A 14,491-nucleotide genomic window follows, 5' to 3' on the forward strand; every position below is an offset into this window, starting at 1 on the left:
AAATATGAGGGGAACAGCAGCTGCCATAAGGCGAGAGGCAGGGTACACCCCGGACAGGTTGCCAGTCTGTTGCAGGGCTAACAAATAGAAACAGACAACCTTTCTTAAATGTTTGTGAATAGAAAAACACAAATGTGGATTGGATTTTTAGCTTTATATAAAGATAAAGTACTATGCAAAGGCTTTTGGCACCTCAGATGTTCAGATTCCTCTTATAATCTTGTCTACAGGAGGTCACTGACTCTAGATGTACAACCAGAGTCATACACTATCTTCAACTACAAGAACAAGGACTCCTGTAACAGAAGTGTGGTGGCTGACGTTACACAGTTAGAGAGCCAAAAGCTAAACACTTTCAGAAACTGCTTAGAAGAACTTCTGCTGTTTAACAACTGGCAGATTAAAGCTCTTTCATTTACATGCATTTGAAATCATCCTTACTTGTAGAGCCAAAACCTTTCCACGGTATGGTGCACAGAATTCACTCAACAATAAATTGGCCAATTTAAATTTGGAAAATTAACTAGGAGAGTAAATCGGCAGTTATTTACTTTAACGCTCCCTGTTTACTCAGTATTGGGCAAACATATGTGAGGGTGCAGCTCTGGCTTTTCAACAAGCCTCGTGCTGGAGGAATGCTATTTATCATTATCTCAACATCAGAACAGATCTGTCAGTTTTTGCAAATTTGCAGGCTGCCTCAGCAGATGTCTATCAATATAACGACTCTTGTGACCCTGAAAAAGTTCAGGCTTAGTACGCCTCCCACATACACGGGACAAATTACACCCTGCGTGAATTAATTCAACTCCATTAAAAACCTTCATCGACATCTGCCGCTGCAGCAGTGCCCTGGCCTGCTTGTCTTGGCCTTTCTCCAGCCGAACGCCTCTTCAATTTAACTGCAATTTGGAGTTGGTGGATGTTGGCTGACAGTTTGAAGCTTCTCACTGGGATGCTGATGGGAGCGTCTTCACTCCTTCTAAAGGAAAGTCATTCTCTCATCTGGACAGCGTTGCAAATTGCGTAAAAAGCCAGTCCGATCAAGATAATGGCTTGTGAAGGAATGAGATTAGCTTCCTTTGTAAAAAATCTGATTGTGTGGATGGGACAGTGGCATAACAAGTGTGACCTTGTTGCAGGGGCCATCGGAGAAAGTAATTAGGGCTTGCATATGGGCTGCATTACTGAAGCCTTCAGCAAGGGCAGTGAAGGGAGAGCCATGTCAATGCAGTTTATTGTCACAGGTAAGGCTGTCAATGTCAGTTGTGAATAATGCTCCCTGGTTAGTTAGACAGCAGACAGAGACAAAGGGCAACAAAAAAAAAGGCTTAAGAGACTCAGCTCAGTGTTCGCCACCACTGGAGAACACAAACAAAATGCCAAGTCAAAAAACACCCATGACATTTATTTAAGTTAACATAACAGAGGCAGTCAGAACCTTTAAGGGTTGGCCATTACTCCCAGATAGTTGTGCAGATGGCTGGCAAGGGTTTCTTCCTGTTAAAAGGGAGTTTTTCCTTCTCACCCTTGCCAAATGAGTTTTTACTGTAAGCATCTTGAGGCGACGACTGTTGTGCTGTATAAATAAAACTGGATTGAATTGATGTTACTAAGATGTGCTAAAATGGGATTAGGAGCTTTTAATACTTGGGAGAAACTTGACACTTGACATGACTGACATGATTAGCAAGACAATGATCCCCCCCACCCACCCCACCAAAAAACAAACAAAACCCCAAACCAAACAATATTATCTTTGTTATTATCTTTGTCTAATATGAATATATGTTAGATGGTCTGAAACATGTAAGTGTGAAAAATCTGCAAAAAACCCCTTCAAATCAAGAAGGTGGCAAACACTTTTTCATGGCACTGTTGGAGGAAAGGGATAAATGCCTGCCATGTTTGTTTGCATGCCTGGGTAACATATTACCCAGGATGTCTTATATGTCTACAACTATCATATGTCTATAACTAATTAAATATTTATTTTAAGCAAATGTTAATCAAATTAAGCAGTTCACAGATAATGAGTTTTGAGCTTTAGGCAGCCATGGGTATTTGGCTTGGCCGAGTGTTAATCCGGTCTTTTTTGCAAGGATAACACAACCAGGGTCTACTAGGTACGGTTTTCAGTAAATGTTCTTGCTAATCTGACTTGAGTTAATTAAACAAAGGCTATTCTCTGTTTCTTTGGTAATTGTCAGTGGCTTTTTTTTTTTTTTTTTTTGTCAGTGGTTTATCAGAATGTCCTTTCACACATTCTGATAAAGGAAACCAATGGACCTCACCGATTCACCGCCATCTCTGGCTTTTCCATTCCTGGTGTTATTGTTAATGAAACAAGCAAATTGGCAATGTATATGCATTCTCCATAGACCTACAGCTATGGATACTGTATGATCACTGACACAGTTTCATAGGTCACCTGTATAATTATGCCAGTACCACACATAAGTTGCTGCTGAACAGGGCAAACTGAACCACCACCGTAACAGCTACAAAGGCGATACCAAACGAAATTAATGATTGAAACTGCCATTCATTGTAAGTGTAAGGATCAAGATGTGCTCTCACAGTAAAAGTGTTGGCAGTGACTCTCTTTAACTTCAGAAAAGTTAAGTAAATATGACACTCTCCTCCCCAGACTTGATATTCTGTGCTGCAGCACTATTTGTTATCTTATGGCTAAGACAGCTGCTGGTTATTGCAGAGTTCTCTTGCTACTTTATGATATTCTCTTTCTTTTTTGTTCTTTTCACACTTGTTATTTAGAGAAGGCCACAGCGTAGGTGTTCAGAAAAGGGCTATATTACATGGCTTTCAAACCATCAGCTTTATCTCACTTGCACCTACACAAGCTCTCTCACAATAAGACTTAGTATATTGATTTTAAACATGTAAGCTAATGTCCCTGTGTGGTTGCTGTGCCACTGTTTGTGGATCTTATCGTCCTCAAAGAAGAGATGATGGGAAAAGACTTTGTTTGTCAGGTGACAGTTAAAGCAACAAGCCCCACTGCAGCACTGCCGGCACTGCGGGGCGCTCCACTGGAGCTGGTCAGATCCCATCTACATCGGTCTGAAATTGCTGAAACACATGTTTACATAAGCACACGTGCATACACGTGGTTGAATTGCTTCCTGTGCATACATGTACGCCATTGTGTGTGGAAAGGCATTCACAAGGGTGATTCTCACAGACAGATCCCCCCACTCTGTGGGATGCCCTGGCATTATAAGCAGGCTTCATGAATAAGACAAGGATCAATAATTGTTTGGAGGGGGAAGAGGGACATGCGGTTGGTGCAGTGGGTCTTCAGCTGGCTGATTGTGTCACTTTGACTGTCTATGATAATTAAAATGACTCCCCCCCCCCTCCTCCATCCTCAGTCACACTGGTGGCATTGCAAAAGACAGTAGCGGAGCTGTTATTGCTTGTCCTTCAGCTGAAAAGATCTGGTTGGCCAGAGAACTGAGAGCTTTTGTTCTGAAAGCTGAAAAATCTGGTGTCCAGCCTGTGCGATTTTAAGCTTTGCGCCCTGGGAAATGTGTTATCTAAGCAGCGCATGCAAGAAACCCTGACATTAATCTTTAATTAAGGCCTTTACAATTTCGGACGACATGCCTGAGAGTGTGAGAGTTACTGTAGTGGATAGATATGAGCAGTGGGGAGGGCCAGGAAATATGTTATATCTTGTGGTGAGCTCATTTTGTCTCATCAAAGTCAAAGCTCTGTTGATCTGCCAAAATATTGCCTGGGTTTTTTTTATTTATTTATTTTTTCCTTTTTCTCATCTGTTTGGCTAATCAAGAGGCACACGGTGAGGTAAGCTTGTCACTGAGGAAGCTTTTTTTTTGTATCATTTGAGAAAATAGATAACAATCCCCAGAGGTAATAATAGTGAAACGTGCACTGTGGTTGTCTGTTTTCTACACAGTGCTATAAGTTCTACCATGAGGGTCTTCTGATAACTAAAATGAATTTTTTTTGCACTTCTTCTTTTTCATTTTGGTTTTGGTAATTGTTTGTGTATCTCTTGTCGAAAGAGCCAAGTGATAAACCTGCTGGTAAAACCAGCATGCCACTGAAGCTGTTCTTGTGTTGTGACAGCTGCTGCCTGTGTGATGTTCCACAAAAAGTCCCCAAGACACAACCTGTTTCATCCTGGCAGACAATTCACATGAAAAAAGACAAGTCTCATATGAAACGAAATGGGACTTAGGTAATTGTTTTGATTACTCCTTTCCCTGTTCCCAGTTGGATGAAAGCATTACAAAGCTGAAAGTGAAGGTTTTAGGGAAGAGGAGACTGAGGAAAAGTAGCAGCACATCTCCCTGCGGCAAGATTTATTCGCTGGCAACAATGAGAGACAGATGGGAGGGTGGTGGTGGGAACAGGAGAGGGGGGGGTCACACCTTTGTGAAGCAAAGCAATTGGGAGCGATTAAACTCTCATTCGCCGTAGGGACTATACACTTTGAGGCAGAAGCTGGCTCCAGCAGCGCCTGCAGCACAGTCCCTTTTATCTCCACTCCTCAAGAAGACCCTGTAAATGCCATGGGAGTTGTTAAAGGGAAGCACGCAGTGTTCTGCTGGGCGGGTTCGTGGTTAATGTTCAACATCATGACGGCAAATGAAAAGAATTTTTTTGAGGTTGCCTGCCCTTGCAATGGATAATCTATGCAGTGAGATTGTGGCTTAACCCATGTAATTAAACTCATGACCTACACAGTTATATGCCGTTACTTTTTTTTTTTCATGTGTGACAGTCGGTTCCTCAACTGGTCACTTGAAGTTTGCTCTAAAAGTAAATCAACCCCTCCAGACTCTCATGATGACATGTCAAGTACACAGCAGAAAAAAACTAGTCTTTAAAAATCAAAAAGACAACAACAAAACTAGAGCTACTCCTCTCCTCCAGACTGTATATTAACAGTATGAGACTCAGGCAGGAGTCTCTGTGTACTATGAGGTTTGGAGCCGACTTTGGGATTTATACTGAGAGTAGAAAGAAGGTGAGAGAGAGCCTAAAGAGGTGGAGGCATGCTCTGCAGATAAGAGGAAACAAAGCAAGACAGAATACATGTGTGCAAATGAGACTAACAGTGGAGATGCAAGCAGCAGAGGTCATGAAGGTAGATAAGTTTAAATAGCTGGGGTCAACCACTCAAACCAACAACAAAAGAGAGGTGAAAGAAGAGAGTGCAGGCAGGGTGGACTGGGTGAGGACGAGTGTCAGAGGGGATTTGTGACAGAAGGATAGAAGCAAGAGTGAGAGGGAAGCTTTACAAGATAATAGTGGTGCTAGACCTGCTATGATCTACGTTTGGTGACAAAAAGATAGGAGGTTGAGCTGAAGATGGTAAGATTTTCACCATGAGTGACCAGAATAGAAAAGATTAGAAATGAGTAGATCAGAGGGAGAGCTAGGGCTGAGCTGTTTGGAGACAAAGCTAGAGAGGCAAGGGTGAGATGGTTTGGATATGTGCAGAGGAGGGATGGTAGATATATTGGACAAAGGATATTGAATATAGAGATGCCAGGCAGAAGGAAAAGAGGAAGATCACAGAGAAGAGTCATAGATGGAGGGAGGGAGGATATGCAGAGGGTTGGTGTGACAGAGAAAGATACTTGGGAAATTTTTATTCAAAACAACATGAACAACAAAGCCTCTTGGCTATAAATTGCTAATGCTACCCTGTCATATCCAAAGTGTGAGACCCACCTGATACTGGGATACAAACTTCAGTGTAAGAGCAGCAAATTTGGGTCTGAATAATCTGCAAAGAGGTCAGAAAGTGAAATATTTGCATCCAAAAATATAGTGAAAAGTAGCATAGCATAGAAAGTAAAATGGGTAAATGGCCTGTATTTGTAAAGGGCTTTACTTAGTCCCTATGGACCCCAAAGCGCTTTACACAACATTCAGTCATTCACACACTGGTGACGGCAAGCTACATTGTAGCCACAGCTACTCCACTGCGCACTGACAGAGGCAAGGCTGCCACCGGGTCCTCTGACCACCACCAGTAGGCAACGGGTGAAGTGTCTTGCCCAAGGACACAGCGACCGAGACTGTCGGAGCCGGGGTTCGAACCGGCAACCTTCCGATTACAAGACGAACTGCCAACTCTTGAGCCACAATCGCCCCAAGTATGAGTACACTGAAACTTTACATGCAAGATAAATGCATTCCACCGCTCCTTCTATTCATGCCGTCATTCAATCATGCTTCTCATGTTAAGAATACCAGTATACTGCTGTTTACATACAGTTTCTGATGAAAGCCGAAGCCCCCAGTCAGCACAATAGATTCTACTTCGCATTGCTTCGCTTTTCCACCATCTGAAAACAAAAGATGATCAAACGCGTCATGTGTTTTTTTTGGTTACCCTCAGCCGTTTTCATCATAGTTTTGGCTGTTAGGAATGCACTCTGATTCCACAACCAGCAGCACAGGCTGGCTCAGGCATCTCAGCATCTATTGTAACTGGCTTCTCATCAACACGATAGCACCAAAATGCTCGGGGACCCCTCCATCACTGAAAGGCACACAATCACAGGTTGCTAGCCAGGTTATTACGAGTCATTCATCATCTGTGCCTGCTTTGTGCTTCTCTACCTTAAGCTTCGCTTCAAATTCAATGCTTTCAAATCCCCCGTACTTGCCCATTTGCCTGTTCATTACACTTCTTTTCAGCTTCCTCAATATGTCTTTTATCTCTCCTCCACCATTTCCCCAGCTTGGCCCAACCTCAGCCAGTGCACCTGGCTCGTGGGTCTGTGCTGTAAGAGCTCCATAAAACACAAGGCGCAAAATGGACTCAATCAAAAGCTATTTACAAGCTTTGATGCTGCACTGCTGTGTGCACGACAGCATATTGCATCTGCACCTTAAGAGAAGAAGCAGCCAAAATAACAAACAAGCCCCGCCCATTGTTCTTTTGATTTGCTGCACACATTGCTGCAGCTTCTTAATAGACACGTGAGGTGGAATTAAAATCCATCTACAATGTTGAATTCCCAGAGAGTGCAGGACAGATCAAGAGGCAAATGAGGAAATCCACACAATCCATATCAGTTTGATATCATGTGGGGTTTTTCCTCCTGTGTAGGTTCGTGCTGGCAGCACCATGGCAACCACAGCATTGATTGGCCGATGTCTCTCACTGTGCACAGCGCAGGTCTTGTTATGTGGGATATTGGTTTTTTACTTGCCTCCCTGGCTCCTTCATGGTGTGTATTAGCCGTGGTTTCTCGGGTGCCGGGTCGTCATGTATGCTTACCTTTCATTTGGTTCTGGATGACTTTGAAGGGCAGCATGTGGAGCGAGGCAGAGACGACTGTGACAAAACACTCAGAGGCTCTGAAATGGGGCCAGTGCTATCAAGTCCCAACTCCTTTATTAAACATGTCATGAAACTCCTATTTGTGATTTAATTTATTGATTCTGTACCATTCCTCTATAAAAAAAGTTAGTTTACATACAAATTTGAAATCTAAATCTATAGCATTGTTTGAAGTTACTGATTAATGAACTCCAGTTGTCAGTGAGAATTATCCCATTCCTTCTAATTAATATGTTATGCGTCTCTATATTTTAAAAGCATTCCTTGAATCTCCCAACTTCACGGAACTCTCACTGATTCAGTGAAAGGTTTTATAGCTAAGAGTGACATTGTTCATTTTGGTTTTGTAAAATTTTATAAAATGTTCATTCACTCATGCACTGCTGGGAAATAACCTTGTCACTCGTGTTTCATCGAATTCTTGTAGAAAAGTGAAAATCCCCCAAGAACGCTTTTTTAAACGTGTTTTTTTAACTTGACAGCAGCACGGTGGCTCAGCTGTTAGTGCTGCTGCTGCCTCACAGCAAGAGAGTTTGATCCAGGATAGCCTCCTTCTGTGTGCAGTTTGCATGTTCTTTACATGCCTGTGTGGCTTTTTCTCCAGGAGTTCAGCTTTATTTAGGTTACAGCTACCGAGACACTTCTGATTATGTGATCTCTTGAATTCTAAGAGTACTAATTTCTGATAAAAAAAACCAAACCAAAACCAACAACACATACATAAAAAACATACATATGACATAATATGTGTTCATGACAGCCGCCTCCATATTTTGTTCAAGTGATGATCGCTAATTTTCTTCATTTGATGAATTAAACTCTCTTTGAAGTGAAGGGAAATGGACTTTGAACTTGATTTTTTATTGTACTTGTGCATGTGTATAAACATACATAAACATTTAGTTTCTAAAGTCACTCACTAATAAAAAATAATAATAAAAAAAGTAGAATCAGCTCTAGCAGATTGTGCTGATGTATCATTTTATGGCCTAGGAATGTGTAAAATGTGGGCAGCACTACTTCCATAAGGTAAGGAAGTATAAACAGGTTCTTGGGCAGTGTTTTCAGTCCACCTTCTGTGGTCTATATCATTGTTATTCCTGCTATCACTGAACGATATTATGTTGGCTCTTCATATGAACTTAGAAAAAGTAAAGAAATTTATGTTGGGTTGATCACTTCTTGTATTGTTGTTGTAACAGTGCTTCTTGGCAATGAATCTTATAGCTGTTGGAAAGCCCGTTTATTTTCCCATAGTAAATGGTAAATGGACTGGTTCTTATATGGGGATTTTCTACTCTACTTGAGCACTCAAGGCACCCTATACAATATGCCTCATTCACCCATTCATATAATAAAACATGGAGTGGAGTTTTTCTTTATTTAATTAGTTTTGTTTTTTGTCATAATTTGTAAATTTTGTTGTACAAAGTTCTACTAAATAAAAACGTTCTAAGAGTTGTGTTTAAATAGATTGTTTAAGTGTATATTTACTATAAAGTAGAGAAAACACTGCTGATAACACTGTAAATTGTAAAATGCCCGTATTTATAAAAAAAAAGATTTTAATGCACTGGGCACATGTTAAACAGACACTTACCATACAGAGGCTTATGTATCCATTTACACCGGCTATAAAACTTATACAGCATGTTAGATTGTATAAAGTGCCACTTTAACAACACTGTTTGCTTCAGAATGCATTTTTGCCTGACAGTGCATTTTCAGAAAATATGTGACTCGTGTTGACCAATGGGCCAAGAGCACAAGGCTTTAAACGTTACAGTACCCCCCCACACACCACCCCCCATTTCTCTGGCATCATCTGTACACCTTCATTAAGTATGCAGTAAAAAGAGCAGAAAGCTTATGAATATTGAAATGAATAATGTCTGTTTTCTGCTTTAAGCTACAACTGCATCTGAGTAAAGCAGGCTCGCTCTTGCTGCAAATTTAAAGAAACTTCAAATGTCAATTATTAGTTTTCTTGAAATTGTATGTTGTAAGAGTATGATGTTTTTTTAACGTCGTTCTTCACACTGAAGCAAAACTAGTTTAGGTAAAAGCAGATCAACATTTTTGATTTAGAGTCATGTAAATGGTGTTTAGTTATCCACTGGGCTTTCAAAGATTCAAGCCCCGACACACTGCAGACATATATTCAGTGTGTTGTGATCCATTGAGCTCACTGGTGTGTCTTAGAGGTCAGTGCACAAAAAAAGTAAGCATTCATTTGTTTAATCTAACTTATTTTTAAATACAGCATTTACAATACAACATTTGAAATGATATGCATAAAAAAATATATGTCATCTTACAATACAGTACCAATTAGAGAACGATGGAAAGTAAAACAGACACAGAAACAACATCTTAACACACCCGCTCCACTTAACAATATACAGCATGTCAACTCCAAACTTGGTGAATGGTAGGCTTCTACGTACAGACTCAGAACAATTTCATTAGCAGAAGCTGAACAATAATTCATAGATCCTTACATACAAAAGGAGTTGTTTTATCCACTGAAAATGCTTTTGTTCATGCACTTTGTACATGCTCCACTGGAAGACAGCTCACATTTCAAATAACTCCCACACATCACGTTCACATTCATCATTTGCTCAGAGCTTTGGGGACTAGACCTTCAAAGCCAATATAACTGAACAACTTAGATAGTTAGTTTCCTGCAGGTGAATCATAAAGTTCTGCTTTTTTCCCTCACAGGTCCGGCGAGGTTTGATGCAGTTACTCTTTGATTTTAGACAATTGCAACCTTAAGAAAATTACAGGGCAGTCTTTAAGTATGAAGACAAATGTATAATGGATCCTTTTCACGCCGTTCACCCAAGGCCCTACTATGAACTGAGGTTTCTAAACATATTGCCAATAGCAAAGAATGCTCTGCACAGCAGTTTGCTGATATTCTTTTGAGGAATTTATTCAGGCTTTGTTGATCCTCAAGATGTAAATCTGTCCATAATTCTGCAGTGTGCAGCTACTTTTAGCTGACATCTTATTTCATATAAAGATCAGACAGCAATTTCTCCTCCAGAAATATCACCTTCACAACATGGTTGCACCGCTTGGAGATGAGGCTTATTAAAGCTATCCATTACACTTGTACAACAGCTAACTGCCCTGTGGTAACATCATGTGTTTATAGCTCATAGGCAGGTAATACGCAGGTAACACTGGGGTGAATTGGCACCGCGATGTGTGTCACGAAGAATGCCACACACACACACACACACACACACACACACACAGCACAATGTAAATTGTGCTTCCAAGCATCATCCATTCAAACAACATCCCCTCCAAGGAGCTGATCCATGCAGGTCCTGGAATCATTTACTAAAATGAATAGTGGTTTTCTCAGGGAAATGTTGAGGAAAAACAATAAGCCGTATTGTAAGGTGGTGGGCATTCTAATTTCATTTCAGATAGTACATGGGGGATTTGCTCAGGGAGAATTTCAAGATTGCAGTACAAGCCAATCTGTGAAAGGTCTCGATCTGTAACACTGAACAAGACCTTGAGGGAAAACACGAAACAGGTGGCTATCACACAAGCGGAACAAAGCTTTACAAAACTGTTCCAGCATGCTTAATGATGACCTGCGTGCGCTGCATGTTCCTAAAGAACATCGGTACAGTGTAAACATTTCTTGCCACCACTTCAATTTAGAAACTAATGTGACATATAGCAGATTCTAATTACACGACAAGGTTACTTTTAAAGCATGGTACTGAACTGCTTTAGGTATCATGGCAATGATAAGTTAACATGCCATGTGTCCAGTTAATTCTTAGAAGGATAGCTGTTTAACAATATTGAGCAATGAGGGGGAGCACAAAAGCATCTTCAGGGGAAACTCAAGCAAGTTCCCCCAAAAGAGACTGTATGAACAGAGATCAAAGATCACGGAGAAGCAACCATGTAAGAGCAGAAACAGTGAAGGAGTGAGAGCCCAGCACTGGGGAAAGAACGAATTGAGATCTTATAGCTCCAGGGAAGATGTTGTTTTGCTGGTGTAGAGAGTGAGGCAAACACAGACCAATTTACTAGGAGGAAAACTGTGTTGTTAAAAAAGAAAGAAAAAAAAGAAGAAAGAGTCGTCTGAGCAGGCCTGGCCCATTTCTCACTGTGCAATCTAATCTCAGCTCTTGGAGAAGATGGGCGAACACAAACAGTGCTCTCCCGTCAGCAGCGCTGACAGGATATACAGTGTTTGAAAAAGAGCTCAACTCAGTCACACATCTGCCTTACCCGTAACTAAGAAGACAATTAAACAGGAAAGAATATTTAAAGCAGAGAAATCTGGTGTTACTTGATGAATATTCAAGGCAACAATGACCTCTGACACTTCCTGATGAGATTTCGAGGTGGAAAATGATTAAGGGCCAAGAGGAGACATCCTCAGAGAGAAATCCAAGCGCTACACTTTTGCCAGTTCACTGTCTGTCATAATAACCCCCCCCCCCAAAAAAACCCCCCAAAGAAACAAACAACAAAAAAACCCCACAGGATTTTCAATAAGGTGGTTGTTTAAAGAATACAATGTTACACTTAATAATAAGTCCTTCAATTATAAATTAGCACTTCATAATACTCCGAAACAAAAACTGCAGCAAATCAGTAGTACACTGTCCTACAAATAAAATTTGTGTTCATCATTTACATGAAGTGCGTTCCTGAAAAGCTTTCAAAAACATTCCTAAATAATATATAGTTATTTTAATTACTAATGGGTGAGTGGGTGTGATGACTGAGCGTAGGATCAGCTCAACAGTTTCTGACACTGACAATTATTAAATATGAATGATACTGTACACCAAATGGACGCATAATCATGCATTTATGACCTTGACGGTGTTCAATGTGGTGCTTGTCCTTCACAGTTATCATTTTGAGCATATTAAATGTGTGAATGTATGAAGCAAAACTCTTAATGACTACACTTTCAGCTGAATTTCCCCACATCTTTGTTATTGTCAACAAATCCCATGAAAAAAAAAGCCAACACCAAAACTCTGCTCGGTCTCTCAACACTTTCCAAATTTTTTAAAAAATATGCCTGATCTCCATTGCTGTTACTGCTGGGCGCTGTAAGCAAAAGACACATTATTTTGTATTTAGTGCTTTGGCAACCATGTAAGAGCAGAAACAGGGTAAAATGATATTTTGGATAACTGAGCTTAATGACACTGAGAAACAACATGCTGCATATCAGACTGGAAATTGAGTACAAATCAGTATGTTTCAGTCTTTTCATGGGATTTTGTTACAGAAACAAAATACTGAAATTGTAAACTATATTTTCCTTTGGGCAGGAGAATAGTCAAAAAACAAAACAAAAACCCAACAATCAGAACATCATGACATGATATTACTTAAAGCTGCTAAACAATAACACTGAATTATCACCCAGCCGTGTATTAAGGATCGCTATCAAAAGCTGAAATGGATAAACTCCTGTAACACTTCAACATGTGTTAATGAACACTTTGAGGTCAGCTGAACAGTCCTTGAGAATGACTGTGAAGATGCTCCACTAAGGGTACAACTTGCAGGTAAAAAACTATAGATTGATTTGGCAATCAAAACGAGTATCAATAAATACATATAAAATGAATAAATAAATCTGGAAATACATACATTACTAAATAATAATAAAAACCTTTGCCTTTATGACATATTAAAAGTCTCTGTGTATAGTCATCATTGACTGGGGGGTTGCGTAGTCCATAAACTTATACTTCTGATAATGAGCCATTCTTTCTGGCTGCCTGTGACCACAATGCGTACACACTCAATGTCAAAGGCTATTTTGTGGTCTACGTCATGGACCTCAATGTTGCCATTTTTAAACTCTCCTAATGTGATATAAGAGGAACACTGTTTCCCTTTTTTAGTCCCAACTAATTTCTCTCCTACTTCCAGAGCTCCGTGATGAAGAATGTCATTCTGCCGGTCGTCAGACCCAGTAACAATCTTAATTTTACTAATTTTGGTAGATTTGTTAAAGACTACAATGAAGAAATCTCCAGTGGAGGGAGGTTTTCCCCAAAAGTATTCGTCCACTGTGCTGTAAGCCTTGGTGGCGTCATAGTTTTCAAAGACATTGATGTTTGTGTAAAGGCTGGCAGGGGGGTTGTCGGGAATGTCTATGGAGTCTTCCTCAAAGTCATCGTCCTTCAGCTTGTTCTCGGCACCTTTATAAGAGGAGTAGTAGCCCATGTGCTGGAACAGTGAAGGCTTGAAGCGGATCACGTCCTTCTGTGCCAGCAGACCTCTGAAGTGGATGAGGAGCCAGTCGCAGGGCATTTCCTGGTAGAACATGAGCAGGAAATGAGCCAAGCGCGGCAGGTCTCTGGAGTGATACAGCTTCCCGATGTAGCCCAGCTTGGAGAATTCCAACATCACCCAGTAGGAACCTTCTCTGGAGGTGATCACCTTCTTCAGCGCCGTCAGGAAGTTCCTGGAGCAGCGCACATCGTCCTCTAGCATCATGTAGAAGTCGGAGAGGTTTGTGCAGAAGTTGAGCAGGAAAGCGTAGTCCACGTTCTGCTTGGAGCGGAAACGGACCCTGTCCTCTGGGTCGTTGTAGTTCCTTTTCAATCCGTCCAGAGACGGATAGTACTCCTCTGGAGCTTGGATTACTAAGAGACGTCCAGCTATGATGTGGTGTGCAAACTTCCTGGTGATTTCCTGCACCAGGTTCTCACACCAGACCAGGTCGAAGTCCGCCAGATGGACGACAACCACAATCTCTTTCAGTTCCTCGTAACTGGACTGATCAAATATGGATTTGATCGTCTCCAGGAGGTAGTTTCCTCTTTTTCTTTTGACAGATGAGAGCCCGATGGTAAGATACTCTGTGAAAAAAAAATATATGAACATCAACTTTGATCACTATTTCCAAAAACATGTTTAAAGGACACAGGTTTCAGGTGAACTGCACAAGTTTCTGTTTCTGAGAAAATAAACTATTAAACTTGTACACGTGAAATTAGTTTTTGAGTAAATTTATTTCAAGGTCTGCTTATTAGCTGCTTCCTGAGCCTTCAAATGTTCATCAGCTGATCTTTATTTACAACCAGCCCTTAGTTGAAAGTTCCAGCGTAGTTGAAA

The 14,491-nt window shown here is 40.8% G+C and overlaps 1 protein-coding gene across 2 annotated transcripts in view; it reads right to left on the reverse strand.

Moving 5' to 3' along the window:
- Positions 1 to 11,885: 11,885 nt before the first annotated feature.
- The window catches only part of LOC116314008 (mgat4 family member C), a 113,442-nt gene continuing 110,836 nt past the window's right edge, over positions 11,886 to 14,491 (reverse strand). For both annotated transcript variants that reach the window (XM_039614491.1, XM_031731888.2), the window contains one exon: positions 11,886 to 14,235. In XM_039614491.1, coding sequence (XP_039470425.1) covers positions 13,079 to 14,235 — 1,157 coding nt within the window. In that variant the 3' untranslated portion in view covers positions 11,886 to 13,078. The remainder of the gene's footprint in view (positions 14,236 to 14,491) is intronic.

The sequence above is a fragment of the Oreochromis aureus genome, linkage group 7 (assembly GCF_013358895.1).
Source record: "Oreochromis aureus strain Israel breed Guangdong linkage group 7, ZZ_aureus, whole genome shotgun sequence".
Lineage (NCBI taxonomy): Eukaryota > Metazoa > Chordata > Actinopteri > Cichliformes > Cichlidae > Oreochromis > Oreochromis aureus.